Source organism: Falco peregrinus, chromosome 1, assembly GCF_023634155.1.
Source record: "Falco peregrinus isolate bFalPer1 chromosome 1, bFalPer1.pri, whole genome shotgun sequence".
Lineage (NCBI taxonomy): Eukaryota > Metazoa > Chordata > Aves > Falconiformes > Falconidae > Falco > Falco peregrinus.
In genome coordinates this window covers 39,850,617-39,863,878 of record NC_073721.1, presented here as the reverse complement: position 1 = coordinate 39,863,878, position 13,262 = coordinate 39,850,617, and the positions used below count along the sequence as shown (strand labels likewise).

General features: G+C 49.0%; 1 protein-coding gene across 1 annotated transcript; it reads right to left on the bottom strand.

The window, feature by feature from the left end:
- Nucleotides 1-3,646: 3,646 nt before the first annotated feature.
- On the bottom strand, nucleotides 3,647-7,339 carry LOC129782854 (translation initiation factor IF-2-like). The gene is made up of 4 exons (XM_055791941.1): nucleotides 6,920-7,339; nucleotides 5,844-5,966; nucleotides 3,907-4,011; nucleotides 3,647-3,808 (listed from the first exon to the last, which is right to left on the bottom strand). The coding sequence occupies exons 1-4, from the start codon at nucleotides 7,337-7,339 to the stop codon at nucleotides 3,743-3,745; spliced, it is 714 nt and encodes a 237-aa protein (XP_055647916.1). The 3' UTR covers nucleotides 3,647-3,742.
- Between the last annotated feature and the right edge of the window lie 5,923 nt (nucleotides 7,340-13,262).

The following is a 13,262-nucleotide window of genomic DNA, read 5'->3' as shown; positions in this document are numbered from 1 at the left end:
ATTTCTTATTTTTCCTGGCTTATTAACAGGTGTCGATTCTGTCCGTCGTATGTTGCTACAGAACCGAGTTGCTATTGATTTTTATTATTAGCGCAGGGACAAGGGTGTGAAGGCTTTGATAGGTTGCGTTACATCAGTCTGAGTGACCACCATGAATCAATCCACAAAAGCATACAAAACTTAAAACAAAGATCCGCAGCAGAGCCAGGGGTGGGAGGCCTTTGGTCTCTTCTCACGGCTGGGAAACTTTGGGCCGTGGATCAAAAGTAGTCCAGGATTTATTATAATCGCCTTAACCCCCGTATTGATGTTTGCCTTACGTCTCCTATGCCTTTTTGTCCTGTATTCAGCGTTTAGCTGAGTGTGACATAAATCAGGTCACGGGCACCCAGCTACACACAACCTTTGCCTTGTCGCAATTCACAAGCAAAAAAGAGGAGGATAGAGAACGTCTGAAGAGAGATACAGGAGAGGAAAATGGGGAATGGCTGACCTAACGAGAGATGAGAGAACAGCTAGGTATTGTGAAGGAGAGGAGGAAAGATGAACACGGTTATCTAGTGACAAATAGGTGTCTGCATGCGTGTAGCGGTACATAGCTATGCAACTGCGTGAATGATTTCTGCCCTGAGCCTGGTGGTACGTGCAGCTGTGGTTTGTGTCCGGGCTCAGAGATGTCAATACGGGCTTCTCTGTTACGGTCAAGTGTCTCTGGTTGCATTAAAAAAAACCAAAAAACAAAAACCAAAAACCAAAAAAACCAGTGACTTTAATAAGACTGCAACCTGATCGAATTCCAAGAAATGTGAGATAAGATGAACTTCTGAATTTGTTCATAAGTTGTAATGGAGTGCTACCTATATATGAATGCTAGAACATAACTCTATTTCAGTGTGACCAGAATTTGACATGCAACTGCATCAGCATATTGACAGAATACCTTTTGAGTTATTTCTTTTTTTCATAACCTCTAAACTGGGAACAGCTCAAGGTGAAAAGAGACTGTTCAAATCCTCAGCTGTTGCCTCAGAAGGAATAACGTGTTCTTTGTGTACAGGTGAATTTAACACAGCTGAACATTTGTTTTGGGTTAAAAGTCAAATCTCTGTCACACCTTCACCACCACCACTATCACAACCTTTAAGGCCAGTGGGAAAAGCATTCTGTACTCTGTTGCAGCGGGGAAACTTCAGTTGAGCTGCAGTAGTTTGTGTACTTAACTGCAGCTCCTTTGGTGGAAATGAAGTTGTCGTAGAAGTTAGACTTTAACTTGAGTAACATACCCTTTGATACCTTGTAAGTGAGAAAGATTGTGTCCTGACAGCATGCTCTTTCCCACACTTGTGCCTAGAGTTGTACTTGAAATCAGGTTGCGTGTTAAGTTTAAACCTAATCACACAGATATCTCAAAGTCCACAAAGATACATCACTGCTTAGGGGATTCTTGCAGTATAGCAGGTGCAAAACCCGTTCCAAAGTAACGATCTAGTGAAGCGTTTTCTTTCAGGAACACCATTTTCCCACTTCTCATAGATTATACACCATACAACGTAATATCTCTCCATAAAGTGTCTTGTGGCTAAACCGCATTCTGCAAATTTGTGTTAGAAATAGATGTTTGCATTTTCACCTGCCGAAGTTCCCTAAGCTAAAGGATTGTGACCTAGGCAATGCTACGAAGCTCAAAGATCGTGACAACAGCGATGGAGAAGAGTGATTTAACACGTAGTTGATTTATGGTTCATACAGGACTATATCACACTACAAAACCGGTATGAATTCAGAGTTGTGGATGTACTGCATGTTCAGGTAATAGTTTCTCTACAATTTTTTTTTTTTTTTTAAAAAGGTGCCTAAGCTCTAAATACTGTATACTCTTATCTTTCCCTATTTTTTAAGCATTTTTTTATTTCCCTGTTTGTGTATAGTTTTCTATACCTATCTAGATATAAACCACCAACACAAAGCAACCAGAACATTTTGAGAAACTTTTATAGTTAACTTCTGCATTTAATTCCAGTAACAATCTAGAGGTGTCCATTCAGCTGTTTGCTTAGTTCCAAGCCTTCATTGTGTGCTCCCAGGTTCTTTGAAAAGCAGCAATTACAGTCGAGCAGTTATTTAAAGTGAAACTTTGCTCTACGCAACTTCCACTTCCATGCTTTAGAATGGAGGCACAGCGGAACACTCACCCAAGGGCAAGATTTCAAGAGCTCTTAAGTAGGTTTTATCTTTTCATTTTAGGAGAGAAAATGTTTCTTAACAGCTTACATATAGAATTTACAAGTTAAACACAATTTCTCATGCTCGTTTATTTGATTAGAAGTTTCTGAAAAATATTTTCATAACACTTCCATAGCTTATTGCACGTTCTTCTAAATAATCATAAACCTGTATGTTGACCTCTGTAGGAAATGCACCGATAACAAGTTTAACATTTTGTGAACCCGACTGAAATGTACGAACGTACACATAAAAGAAGGCTAAAACTGGTAATTAAGTCATGAGACAGAAAACAAAAGAAAAAGGATGACAAGTCCATAACATGGTAAAGCAACCTTTTACCAAAAAAAAAAAAACCAAAAACCCAGCAAAGAAACAAAACCAAAAACCACAAACAGGGGTGAATTGTAGAGAACAGAGACAGTGGGTTGTTTTGACATCGATAACGTGGAGCTGAGAACCTGCAGCAAAGAGTCACATAACTTTGAGGGAGCACGAGAAGACACCAGGATGAGACAGAAAGAAAGGAGGGATGTGATCTCACCTGTAGAAGGCAAGTGAACAGCAGAGAGTGGCCTGTCGCAGCACTCTCCAAAGGAGCCAGCTGCAGCCAGGTCTTTTACCATCACACTCTCCATGGCAGTCCCTCTGCTGCCTTCTAGTCTCGCCTCATCCAGGGCACGCTCACCCTCTCTGCTTCTTCCTCGGCTGCCCAACCGCTTCACAGAACCAGCCACAGCTGCACCTTGTCTACACCAGCCAACCCACCGCCCCTGAAGCCAGCCCACAGCTGTACATTGTCAGTGCTGATTAACCCAGCTTCGTTCCTCTGCAGTAGCCTACAGTGCACAGCGCTAAGGAATGTGTTGTACGAACCTTCCGGGCTGTTCCGCGTCGATTCACAGTCAGTTACAAAAACTGAAGGACATGTCACAGGGCTTACGGCAGGAACTTTTGGGAGATTGGTTGCGGAATCTTTTCAAGTCTCGGGGAACCACCAGACGGTTGCAGGAGTTTACAACACGCGGAGGAATATTGTTATTGGTAATTGTAGTTATATTGACCATTATTCCCTGTATGCCGAACTGTGTAAGACCTATGATTCAAAAGTAGTTTAACCTCTAATGTTGTTTCTGTTCAAAATAAAGATGGGGGAAGTGTAGAGAGCTTTATGGCCAGTGCTGGAGGCCACGATGCCTGTGAAGGGCCTTGAAGGCTAAAGAAGAGAGAAAGTACGATAAGGTTGGCTGAACGCCTGGAAGGAAGACGGGGTATGAAGCAAGGCCAGAGCGGATGCGCGATGCCACATCTCGGCGGCTGGCTGGCTGAGAACATGAAACCCGCAGAGATGCAAGAAGTTCAGTGCATTTGCAGCTTAGTAATTGACCAATTATACGTGGCCAAGAAGTGCGTGAACAGTATTGATTAACCAAGGATATTTTAGTATGGGGCGCGTGAACAGCAAACGAGGATATTATAAGCGTGGGTTCTGGACTAATAAAAGGTCTTCTGGTCGAACTCAGGAGTCCACGTCATCATCTCCGCAGGCCACATGCTCCTCCTGCTCGTCTGCCATTGCACGGACCTGCAAGGCCACACAATAAAAGTCAAAACAGCGTTCATGGTGCATTCACTCCTGCCTGTGTTTGTCTAAAGCAGCTGTGATGCTGCCCCTGGTGTTACCTGTTCAGAGAGCTGCTGCACCTGCTGCTGCCAAATGCTCCACACCTTCACTTTCTCTACATACTGCTCTCTTTCTGCCTGGAGCTGGTGAACGGACTCCGAGAGCTGTTCAAAACAAAATTAAACACAAAGAAAATCGTATTGGCTAAATAAATTTGGCAGTGACCGCTTCAGGGATAAAGCCTGAAGAAACCAGTGTTAACGCAAAGCTCAGGCTGCATTCTTCTGCCACACAAGTTTCTTTACAGACATGAAGATTTGAATGTCATTTCGTACAACCCCTGAGCAACCTGGGTTTCCAGGCCTGCCTTCTCCTCCAGTGCCACCTGCAACTGCTGCTTTGCATCCAGACTCCCTGCCTGATTTGACAACTGCCAACAAAAATCAAAAAGTCATGGCAAAATGTTAACACTCCACTTCTGCATAGCCTTTCCCCTGACAGTAACCTGCCACTTATGATCCATGTTGCAACCCTAAAGTGCTCCGACTCACGGTGATGTCCAATGGAAAAAAAAAAAAAAAAAGAAAAAAAGAGGGAGGAAAGGAGATTTGTGTGTTTCACAGCCAAGAAAGCTGAAGTGGCTGAGACGGGAAGGGTCTGCCTCGCGTTAAGACACCAATGGCAGCAGAAGCTCATGCCAACAATCAGCTTTTCTGCCCTATTAGCGCCAAGTGAGCTTCTGAACAGCATTCTCCTGATGCAGGATTTTTACAAGACGGCAACTGGAAAAAGAAATCTGTCATGACATATTGCAATTAAAGATCAGTTTTCAAATGATTTCTGAAACCCCAGGCACAACGGTCCACATAACAGCCAATCAGATCAAAATGTATCTCTCCGTGCCAAGAAAACGAGAGCGGGGAAAAAACTGGGAAAACAAGAAGGAACATAATTCTCCTTTTTCAGAACAGGACTAAAACTGCAGATGCAGGTAGGCCTGCGCTGCAAGACCAAATGCCAGCTCAGCAACAGCACCGGACCACCCATCTTCACCTCACCCTCCAGTGTGAAACCAGCCTCTTTCTCTGAGATCTAACTTAAACTGAGCTTACGAGCATTCACTGAAAATAATCCCCGTGACAAGAGCAAAACCCCAATCAAAATACATGCTTTCTGGTGCTAGACAGGCACACCCAGCACCCTCAGAGCTAACAGTATGTCACGTCACTCGGGTTCTACCAGTACGCAACCTACACGTACAAGGTCCAGCTGGAGGGACTTTCAGCTTTTCACTCTGTCTGCTGGACAGAACGGCTGCTGTATTATCACACAAAAAAAGGAGAAAAGGAATACCAAAGGCAAATCGGAGTGAACTCTGTTCCGTCTTGCAGGTTTCACTGCATCTACCTGGTACCGCTGGTGATTACTATAGTTACGTTTATTGATAAAAGACGCACAGATATGTAGTAAATACGAGTTACTTTATGACAACTGAACTGAAGCAATGGTAGGAAAATAAGCTACCAAAAAGAAGCAAGTGAAACGAAAATCAGAGCTTTGCCACAGCAACAGCGGAAGACAACTCTGGGCTACCAAATTTGACTTCCCTGAGCTTCTATCCCAATTTGATCAAGCCTTACATTTAAATAAACTGCCCAAAAAGCATTTTTTTAAAAAGGCTGGGGTTTTATGTTTGTGCCTGAACACGTCTCTGTGGCTTATTGGCATAGTTCCTGCCCTTTCCTCTTCAGAAGCCTGGCAACATGAAGACGCTAAAGCCTGTAAATGCTTGACTCAAAGGATCCGACTTCCTGCCTAAACCTATTTAAACCCAGCACTGGAACTTGCCAGACTGTGCATCCCCTGCGCAAGTTTCATCGCCTGTTGTAAAACGGGTTGGCAGGAGTAACTAGACAGCTTCCTCAGGGCAGCTGTTCAGAAAAACCAAAGAGCAAGGAGGTAGCAAATGAGCTGGGACAAAGACCGAGGCACTCACATTCTCTGGAGGCTGCTGGTCATCGCCCGTGGGAGTCTCGGGCCGACCGTCGTCTTTACTTTTGCGTTTTTTCTTAGCTCCTGCAGCTGCTCCAGGGCTCTTCTTCTGCTGATACTCCTTCAGCTGTGAAAAATAATAATAATAATGATCTGAAATCCAAACAGAATATGCCTTCCGTGAGAATGATGTCAACCCCCCAGCCCCAACTCCACTGGCTAAAAAGACCAAGAGAAATGCTCTTCAATGAGTTTGTCGCTCCGGCGGAAGAAAAATAAAAATCAAAACACGTCCAGAAAAGGCTAACCTAAGATCTAATGTGATGAGTGTTCAACTTTTGTACACAGCTAAGAGTTTTTGGGAAACGACTTGATACTCCATCCTGCAACTACAAGGAGATGAAAAGAAGTATCTTGGGGTGGGGTTTTTTTAGGGTTCTAACTAAGAGCATTAAGGAAAAATGAATAAAGGGCAATGAAATCTGAATGTCAAGTGAAACATCAACACCTGACAGTAAGGTCTCCCACTCTGTGAAACACTTTGAGAAGGAACATTACAGTCCTTACAGACAAACGCCACGTTAATACAAGCAGCGTAGTCACTGTGAACTAAGGGGAGAAGCAACCTACAACGGATTTTTCAATCGCACCCGCTTCACCCCGGAGAAGCTAGTCTGATAAGCCGTTCGCGTGAATTCGGCTGGGTCTTCCGAGCCGAATCGTTCGTGCTCCAGCAGGGTGAAGCCCCCAGGCAAGCGAGCCCCAGGCAGTTCGGTCAACTGCCCGTTTCCCCAGCCCGCAGCCCGCCCTCCGCCCCCCCGCCGGGCCGGGCCGGGCCGGGCCGCGCCTCGGCCTCCAGGTGGGGAAAGAAGGCCCCGTTATTGGCAGAACTCCAAAATGGAAGCCCGAACCGCTCCAGGACACTTTCCCCTCCCCAGGACTTTCACATACGCCGCCGCCGCGGCCGGGGAACTAAGTAACATGAGACCAAAAAAACCCAAAAAAGGGTGTGGGGGAGGCCAGGGGGAGGGAAAACCGCCAAACCGAACCCGGCAGATCCACGGCACCGCCGCCCCTCACCTTCTCCTTGCCCGCCGCCAGCCAGCTCTGCCCGCTGCCGCCCGCCACGGCCGCCCCGCGCCTGCGCCGCCTTAGCTTCGCCCACCAGCGGCGCCAGCAGCCAGGGCCCGCCCAGCCTGCGCTGCCGCCCTGGAGGCCCGGCCCATCGCCGTGCCGCGACGTGCCCGGCCCACCGCCGGGCCCCGCCTCGTGGCCGGGCTCCAGCGGCTCGGGCTCGTCGGCGGGCCGCGGCTCGTGGCCGGGCTCCACCGGCTCGGGCTCGCCGCCAGGCTGCGGCGGCTCGGGCTCGCGGTCGGGCTGCGGCGGCTCGGGCTCGCCGCCGGGCTGCGGCCCATGTCCGTGCCCCGCCGGGCCCGGCAACTCTGCTTTTGCCTCCTTCTCCTCAGGAGCAGGTGCCACCTTGCAGTGCCTGCTCCCCATGTTGGAGCCCGCACCGCCCGCTGCTCGGGTGACAGCCCGCACCGCCCGCTGCTCGGGTGACACCTGGCTGCCCGGCGTGCCCCACCCAGAGCTCACCTGCAGCTTCCCGGAGACGTTTGTTCCCCGGCGCTGACGGCACAGTGGGCCCTGTCGCTGGGAGACTCCACTTCCCAGCGTGCCCCGCGGCGCGCCCGCGCCTGCCGCTCCCGGCCGGCCCCGCGCGCACCCGGCCGGCCCGGCGGGAGGCGGCAGCCCTGGCCGAGCGGGTCCCGCCGAGCGCGGGTCGCAGCGCGCCCGCCCCGCCGCGGCCCGGGCCCGGGCGGTAGGAGCCGGGTCCCCGTGTTACAGATTTGCTAACGGTTACAATTAACTAACCTTATTTGATTTTATAAAATCATTTTCATAGAACTGTAGAGGAATAAGAAATATATTTTAGTGCAACTAGCAGCTGCACAACACAAGCTGCTGTGGAATCCTCTGTACAGCCCTGTACCACGGCCAAGGACTGAGAGCAACCGAATGAAACAACTCGTAGCTACCTGCCAAGAAACCGTGAACTTTAATAATAGTGATATAAAGAAATGGCATGGAATGGGGACAATCAGTTACGGGTAAATATATTTACACAAAGAATGTAGGTCTAGTAATTAGGACTCACTCACGCACCCGGCCGTCCATAAAGAAGTGTCTGCTTATCTCCCTCACATCGGGGTCGGCAAGTTTTTCATTCCGAGATTTCGGTACCAGCCGCTCCCCGCCCCCGCCGCGGGCCGTGCCTGCGCTGAGGCGGCGCGGCCCGGCCCCTGACGCGGCGCCGCTCTGCTCTGCCAGGGCCTCCGGTGGCGGCCGGCGGAGCGGCGCGGCCGGCGGAGCGGCGCGGCCGGCTGCAGGTCCGCGGTGAGGCCCTGCGCGGGCTGGGGGGAGCGGGCCCTGCTCCAGGGCTGCCCCGGCCGCCGTCTGTGGCACGGCCCGGCACGGCCCGGCCCGGCACGGCACGGCGCGGCCCGGCCCGGCACGGCACGGCCCGGCCCGGCACGGCACGGCACGGCCGGGGGTGTGTTTTCTTGGGGCGGAGCTGCCGGCCTCGCCCCCCGGCGCTGCCTCGTCCTGGCAGCGCCTCTGAACACCGAAATTGTGGGGGTTACGGTCTTATTGTCACCTGACGCTGTAAATCTACAAAACGCCGTAGAATATGATGGGGGGCGGGGCAACGTTACAGAAACCCATCAGTCTTTTACCTGAGCTTCCCCCCTCCCTGCCCAGGAGACACGTTTTCCCTTTTTTCTCCTCTTTTATCCACTGACAGACACATCAGAGGATTTTCTGGTTAGTGCCCCCCAGCACCGCAGCATCTTCCCCTGGGCTGAGGTAGCGTGAAATGTCTCCTGTGCTCTACAGATGCCCCGTCCCGCGTCCTGCCGACCTAATGGAACCAGCCAAGAAGCCCTGCAGTATGAAATCGAAGAGCTGAAGCAGAAAGACCTTGCTCTAGACCAGGAAACTGCACAATTCTTGTCCGAGTACGTCCTTGGCGAGCTCAGTGTCTGCTGTGATGCCTCAGTTGGTTTTGTTTAAAAAAAAAAATACGGTCTAGGGCTTAGAGCTAAAAGCCGTCCTCTTATGCCACCGCTTTTATCATGGTGTTGTGCAACGTTGATTACAGCGTTGTTTTGATTTATGGGACCCGTTAAGGGAGAATTCTTTCCACTTTATTTGGTAAAGCAAACCCAGGTTTCACTAGGAGCTGGGATAGGAGCATTTTAACTTTACCCCAGGTGTTGCTGAGGCAAATTACCTGTGAACTGGGAATGAATGGTTTTAACCGTCGTGATGCTATGACACATCATGCTACCAGAAGGCCTTGTTCATGTGAGAATTAAAATTGAGATTGTGGCTTGTATGACCTGCCCGGTTTAGCCCCGGATGAAACGGTTTCCTTGTTTGTTCCATCCCGATCAAGTGTCTATTTATTTCCTGTCTGAAGCGAGTGGGTTAAACGTTGGTGTTCAAGAAGCAGAGGTGTTTCCCAGGCAAGCGAAGGGCCTGGAAAGAGATGGGTGCCGCTTACAGGGTAGCGCAACTGCTTTAACTGTGGTTTCTTATGACCTACTGTGGCAGCTGCTTATTAGCAGCTCTTTTGAGATCAAGTTGCTGCTTGGTTTTTAAAGAGAGGGTATCTCTGTGGGTTATTTGTTGCAAAGGAGTGTTATTTTCTAAGGTCACGTGTAGTACAGAGAATGGAAACGGCAGAGCAACAAAGGCTGTTCCCAAAGCTTTTTTGCTTTACCACCACGCCTTTTTTTTTCACTAGCTACAGATTAGAGATACAGATATAAACTGAATTCACCACAGCCTATTCCTGTTCCTACTTGATTCTGAGAATTCGGGTGGGTTGGGGTTTTTTTGTAAGTCGATGCGGCAAAAAAAACCCCACTCAAAATGAGGGTCTACTCATTTGTAGCTTTCGTGTTGATGACTTGCAGCAACTGTACTTGCTGCCTTCGGATTCTGCTTTGGGTAGTGCCAGGCTTGAGCGTCTCAAATCTCCTTGCTGTGCTGGGTCAGTAGGGGCAACACTCGCCGTGCGGCATTTTTGACCTTTTCTGCTTTTATTGCTACAGAGGCTACAGCCTGGAGGAATTGGAGCAGCACATTTCTCTGCTCGCTCCATGAGTACAATGATATTAAAGATGCTGGACAGATGCTGCTGGGCAAACTGGGTAAGGAAGGGGAAAAGTGTTGATGAACAACTCAGTCAATGTTTTCATGTAGACAGAGAGAGAGAAGGTACTACGCCACGAAGGCAGAGCTTGTTTTAAAGATTCTTGAATTCTAGGGCTTTCATTGCCCAGCCACTTGTGCAGGCACAAACACTTCTGTCGTTATTTTCGCAGGATGTGTTTAGAACCGAACATGCGAAAGAATTGTCATCTACTGCTATTTTAGTCTGTGTTATGTACTGCCAAACTTTGTTCAGTCTTACCAATTTTTGTCAGTTTTGCTCTTCATATACTTTAAAAGAGTGTTGAGACAAGCAGAGAGCGCAGCTGCAAAACCTTAGGTTGGTTCCTTAGCTATGGGAGGTTCTGTGAGAGAGTTAGGGGCTACTGGGAGGAAAACACAACTTTTCTGACTGGTCTGATACTTCTGTAATGAAAATAGCCGTCTTTCTTTTCCAGCTGTTATCCGAGGGGTTACTACAAAGCAGCTCTGCCCTGAATACATACGATCTGGAGCTTAGCGACTAGTATTGAACCTGAAGATTGCCCCGTCCTGCAAAGGTGACACTTACTGGGCCGTGACAGTTTGGTGTGGTATTGGTTCAGAACGGACAGAAGGTGGCCTCAGAAGCGTGTGTGGAATTGCAACAGCGCGTGCATGAACAGCCTTATTTCCGAGCAGCTTTACAACGTGAAAGCTGTTGAATCTGTCAGCTGTGTCCTGCTTGTGGGAAAGGGATGTAGGACTTTGGATGATTTTGTCTCCTGTCTGATGGGACAGTATTTTTTTTTTTTTTTCGTTTGTTGGAAAGGCCGTAATTCAGGTTGATGTGAAGACTCTTCCCGTGGAGACCTTGCTTCTCTCCAGCATCCAGGGGCTGTTTGGTTACTGAATAATAGAGGAAGCGAGGGCATGCAAACGTGCAATGTAATAGCTGCTTTGAAAGAAAAGAAAAAACCCTCGGAAGCAGCAAGGGAAGAAGGCTGAATTTGTGGTGGCTTGGGGGTTGGTTTTGTTTTATGATCACATCTGGGTGAGTCTGGGTATTCTGCATTTTTGTACTTAACTGCTCGGGTAGCTAGAGGTTCTGTATCATTTCTGTGGTGAATGGCAAAAGGTGAAGTTGTATTGAACTGTCCTGTCTGAATAAAGCAGCTGTCACATTTCTCAGGAATTCACTTATTGAAGAGCCTATAAAACAGTGCGTGAACCTGGGAGCAAATTCTTAACCTCTATTCTGAGACAACTGGAACATCTATTACTCAAATGTTTTCTGAGGACTCTCAATGGTGACGGTGTGGCAGCGCTACCCAGTAATGGGTAGGTGCCGAATTACCTTTACTGCTACAGAGGCTACAGCCTGGAGGAACTGGAGCAGCACATTTCGTTCTTGCGGCTAAAACAGGAACAGTCAAAAGTAAGGAGGAAGCGAGTGGTGCGGCAGAGCGGTAATAAGGGGAGCAGCGGCGATGATGAAAATGCTATCGGCAGACGCGTTACAGAGGGGTGGAGGAGAGTGCGCTTGGAAAGTATGAAAGAGGGAGCGCACGCGTTTCCCGTGATATTACAAGATAGACACCCAGGCCAGTATCAGGCATTTCACTGGGAAATGATTAAGGAACTACGGAAAACTGTCACGCAAAATGCACTATATTCTCCTTTTACACAAATTTTGTTAGAGAACGTGATGATGGGTCTGCAGCTAGTGACTCTGCTAGAATGGATCCGTGACAAAGTGCTGGACTTTCCACCTGATGGCACCTGGAAAATTCCTGCCTGGCAAGCAGTCGGCAGGCGATTGTGTGATGCTGCCGTGGAGGGGGACTCCGTGGCAGGCATGTGTTTAGCGCCTTGCTGGCAAATTCTGACTCCTCTTTTGCCAAGCGTGGGCTAATTCTACTAACGGTGCTAAACCAGGGGAGGCTGTAAATCCCCCCGACAGCGCGGCTCTTCTCAACACACCGTCAACGACGGCGATTCCCTCCACACCTCCTCTGCCCCCAGAGCTCCTGTCACTGATTGCAGCGACCCTCACAGCACAGGACCGAGCGCGGGAACAGGACAACTCGGACAATGATTCCATTGACACCGATAAACCTTTGGACCCAGGTCCTATAGACCCGGAAGAGGAGCTAGACCTTTTTCCTCCTCCCCCTGATGCACTGGCTGTATGTTCGGGGAGGGTGAAAGGGGGTCTGAGGGATCGGTGGCAGGAATGCAGGCGGGAAGCGCTTAAGCGAGGGCATTTGGGAGGCGCCATGGCACGTTCACTATTTTGTCAGCCAAATCAACCTGCAGAGTGGCAGCCTGTGCAATACGAGGCTGTTAAAGGGTTAAGCAAAGCCGTGCGGGAAGGGGGGATCCATAACACATTTGCTGTGTCCCTTCTTGGAGTGATGGCAGAGCCTTATACACTCACACCACGTGATTATTGGAAGTCATTGCTTTGTGTGGTACGCACGCCGACGCAGTGCATGTGGTTATCTGGTTTTTGCGAGCTATGTGTAGTGGCCTCGATTGAAAAGCTTAATCGGGGAATTGCTGTGAACTGTGAGCCGTTGGCTGGAGAAAATAATTGTGCCGACCGATCCTGTGACTCAGGCAAGGCATCCCAGGGACAGCTATTTGCAGACGGAGGAGATGGCTACGAAGGCAGTCCGGGTAGGGGGATACGGGAGTCTGGGCGAGCCTCTAGTGCGTCCTTCGCCACGGTCTTGCAGGGTCCTAGAGAGTCATAGACTAACTTTATTGATCGGCTTCAGAATAGTTTGCAACAACAAGTCGAGCATGAGGAAGCTCAAGGGTTGCTTTTAAAACAATTAGCTGTGATAATGCCAATGAAAAGTGAACATGGGCATCGCAGCCCTTGCACAGGCGCAACCCCAACATGTGTCAAATGGTTATAACCCAGAACTCACAGCAGACTGTAACTCCCAGGTTGAGTTCTGGAATGCAGCGTGACACGTTTTTGCTTCTCTAATCTCTTCTGTAAGAATAGTGCACGCTCTTAACCGGCTTCGTAAATAAGGCTGCTGGCTTGCTAAAGAAAGTAATGCTACAATACTATTTCTTATTTTTCCTGGCTTATTAACAGGTGTCGATTCTGTCCGTCGTATGTTGCTACAGAACCGAGTTGCTATTGATTTTTATTATTAGCGCAGGGACAAGGGTGTGAAGGCTTTGATAGGTTGCGTTACGTCAG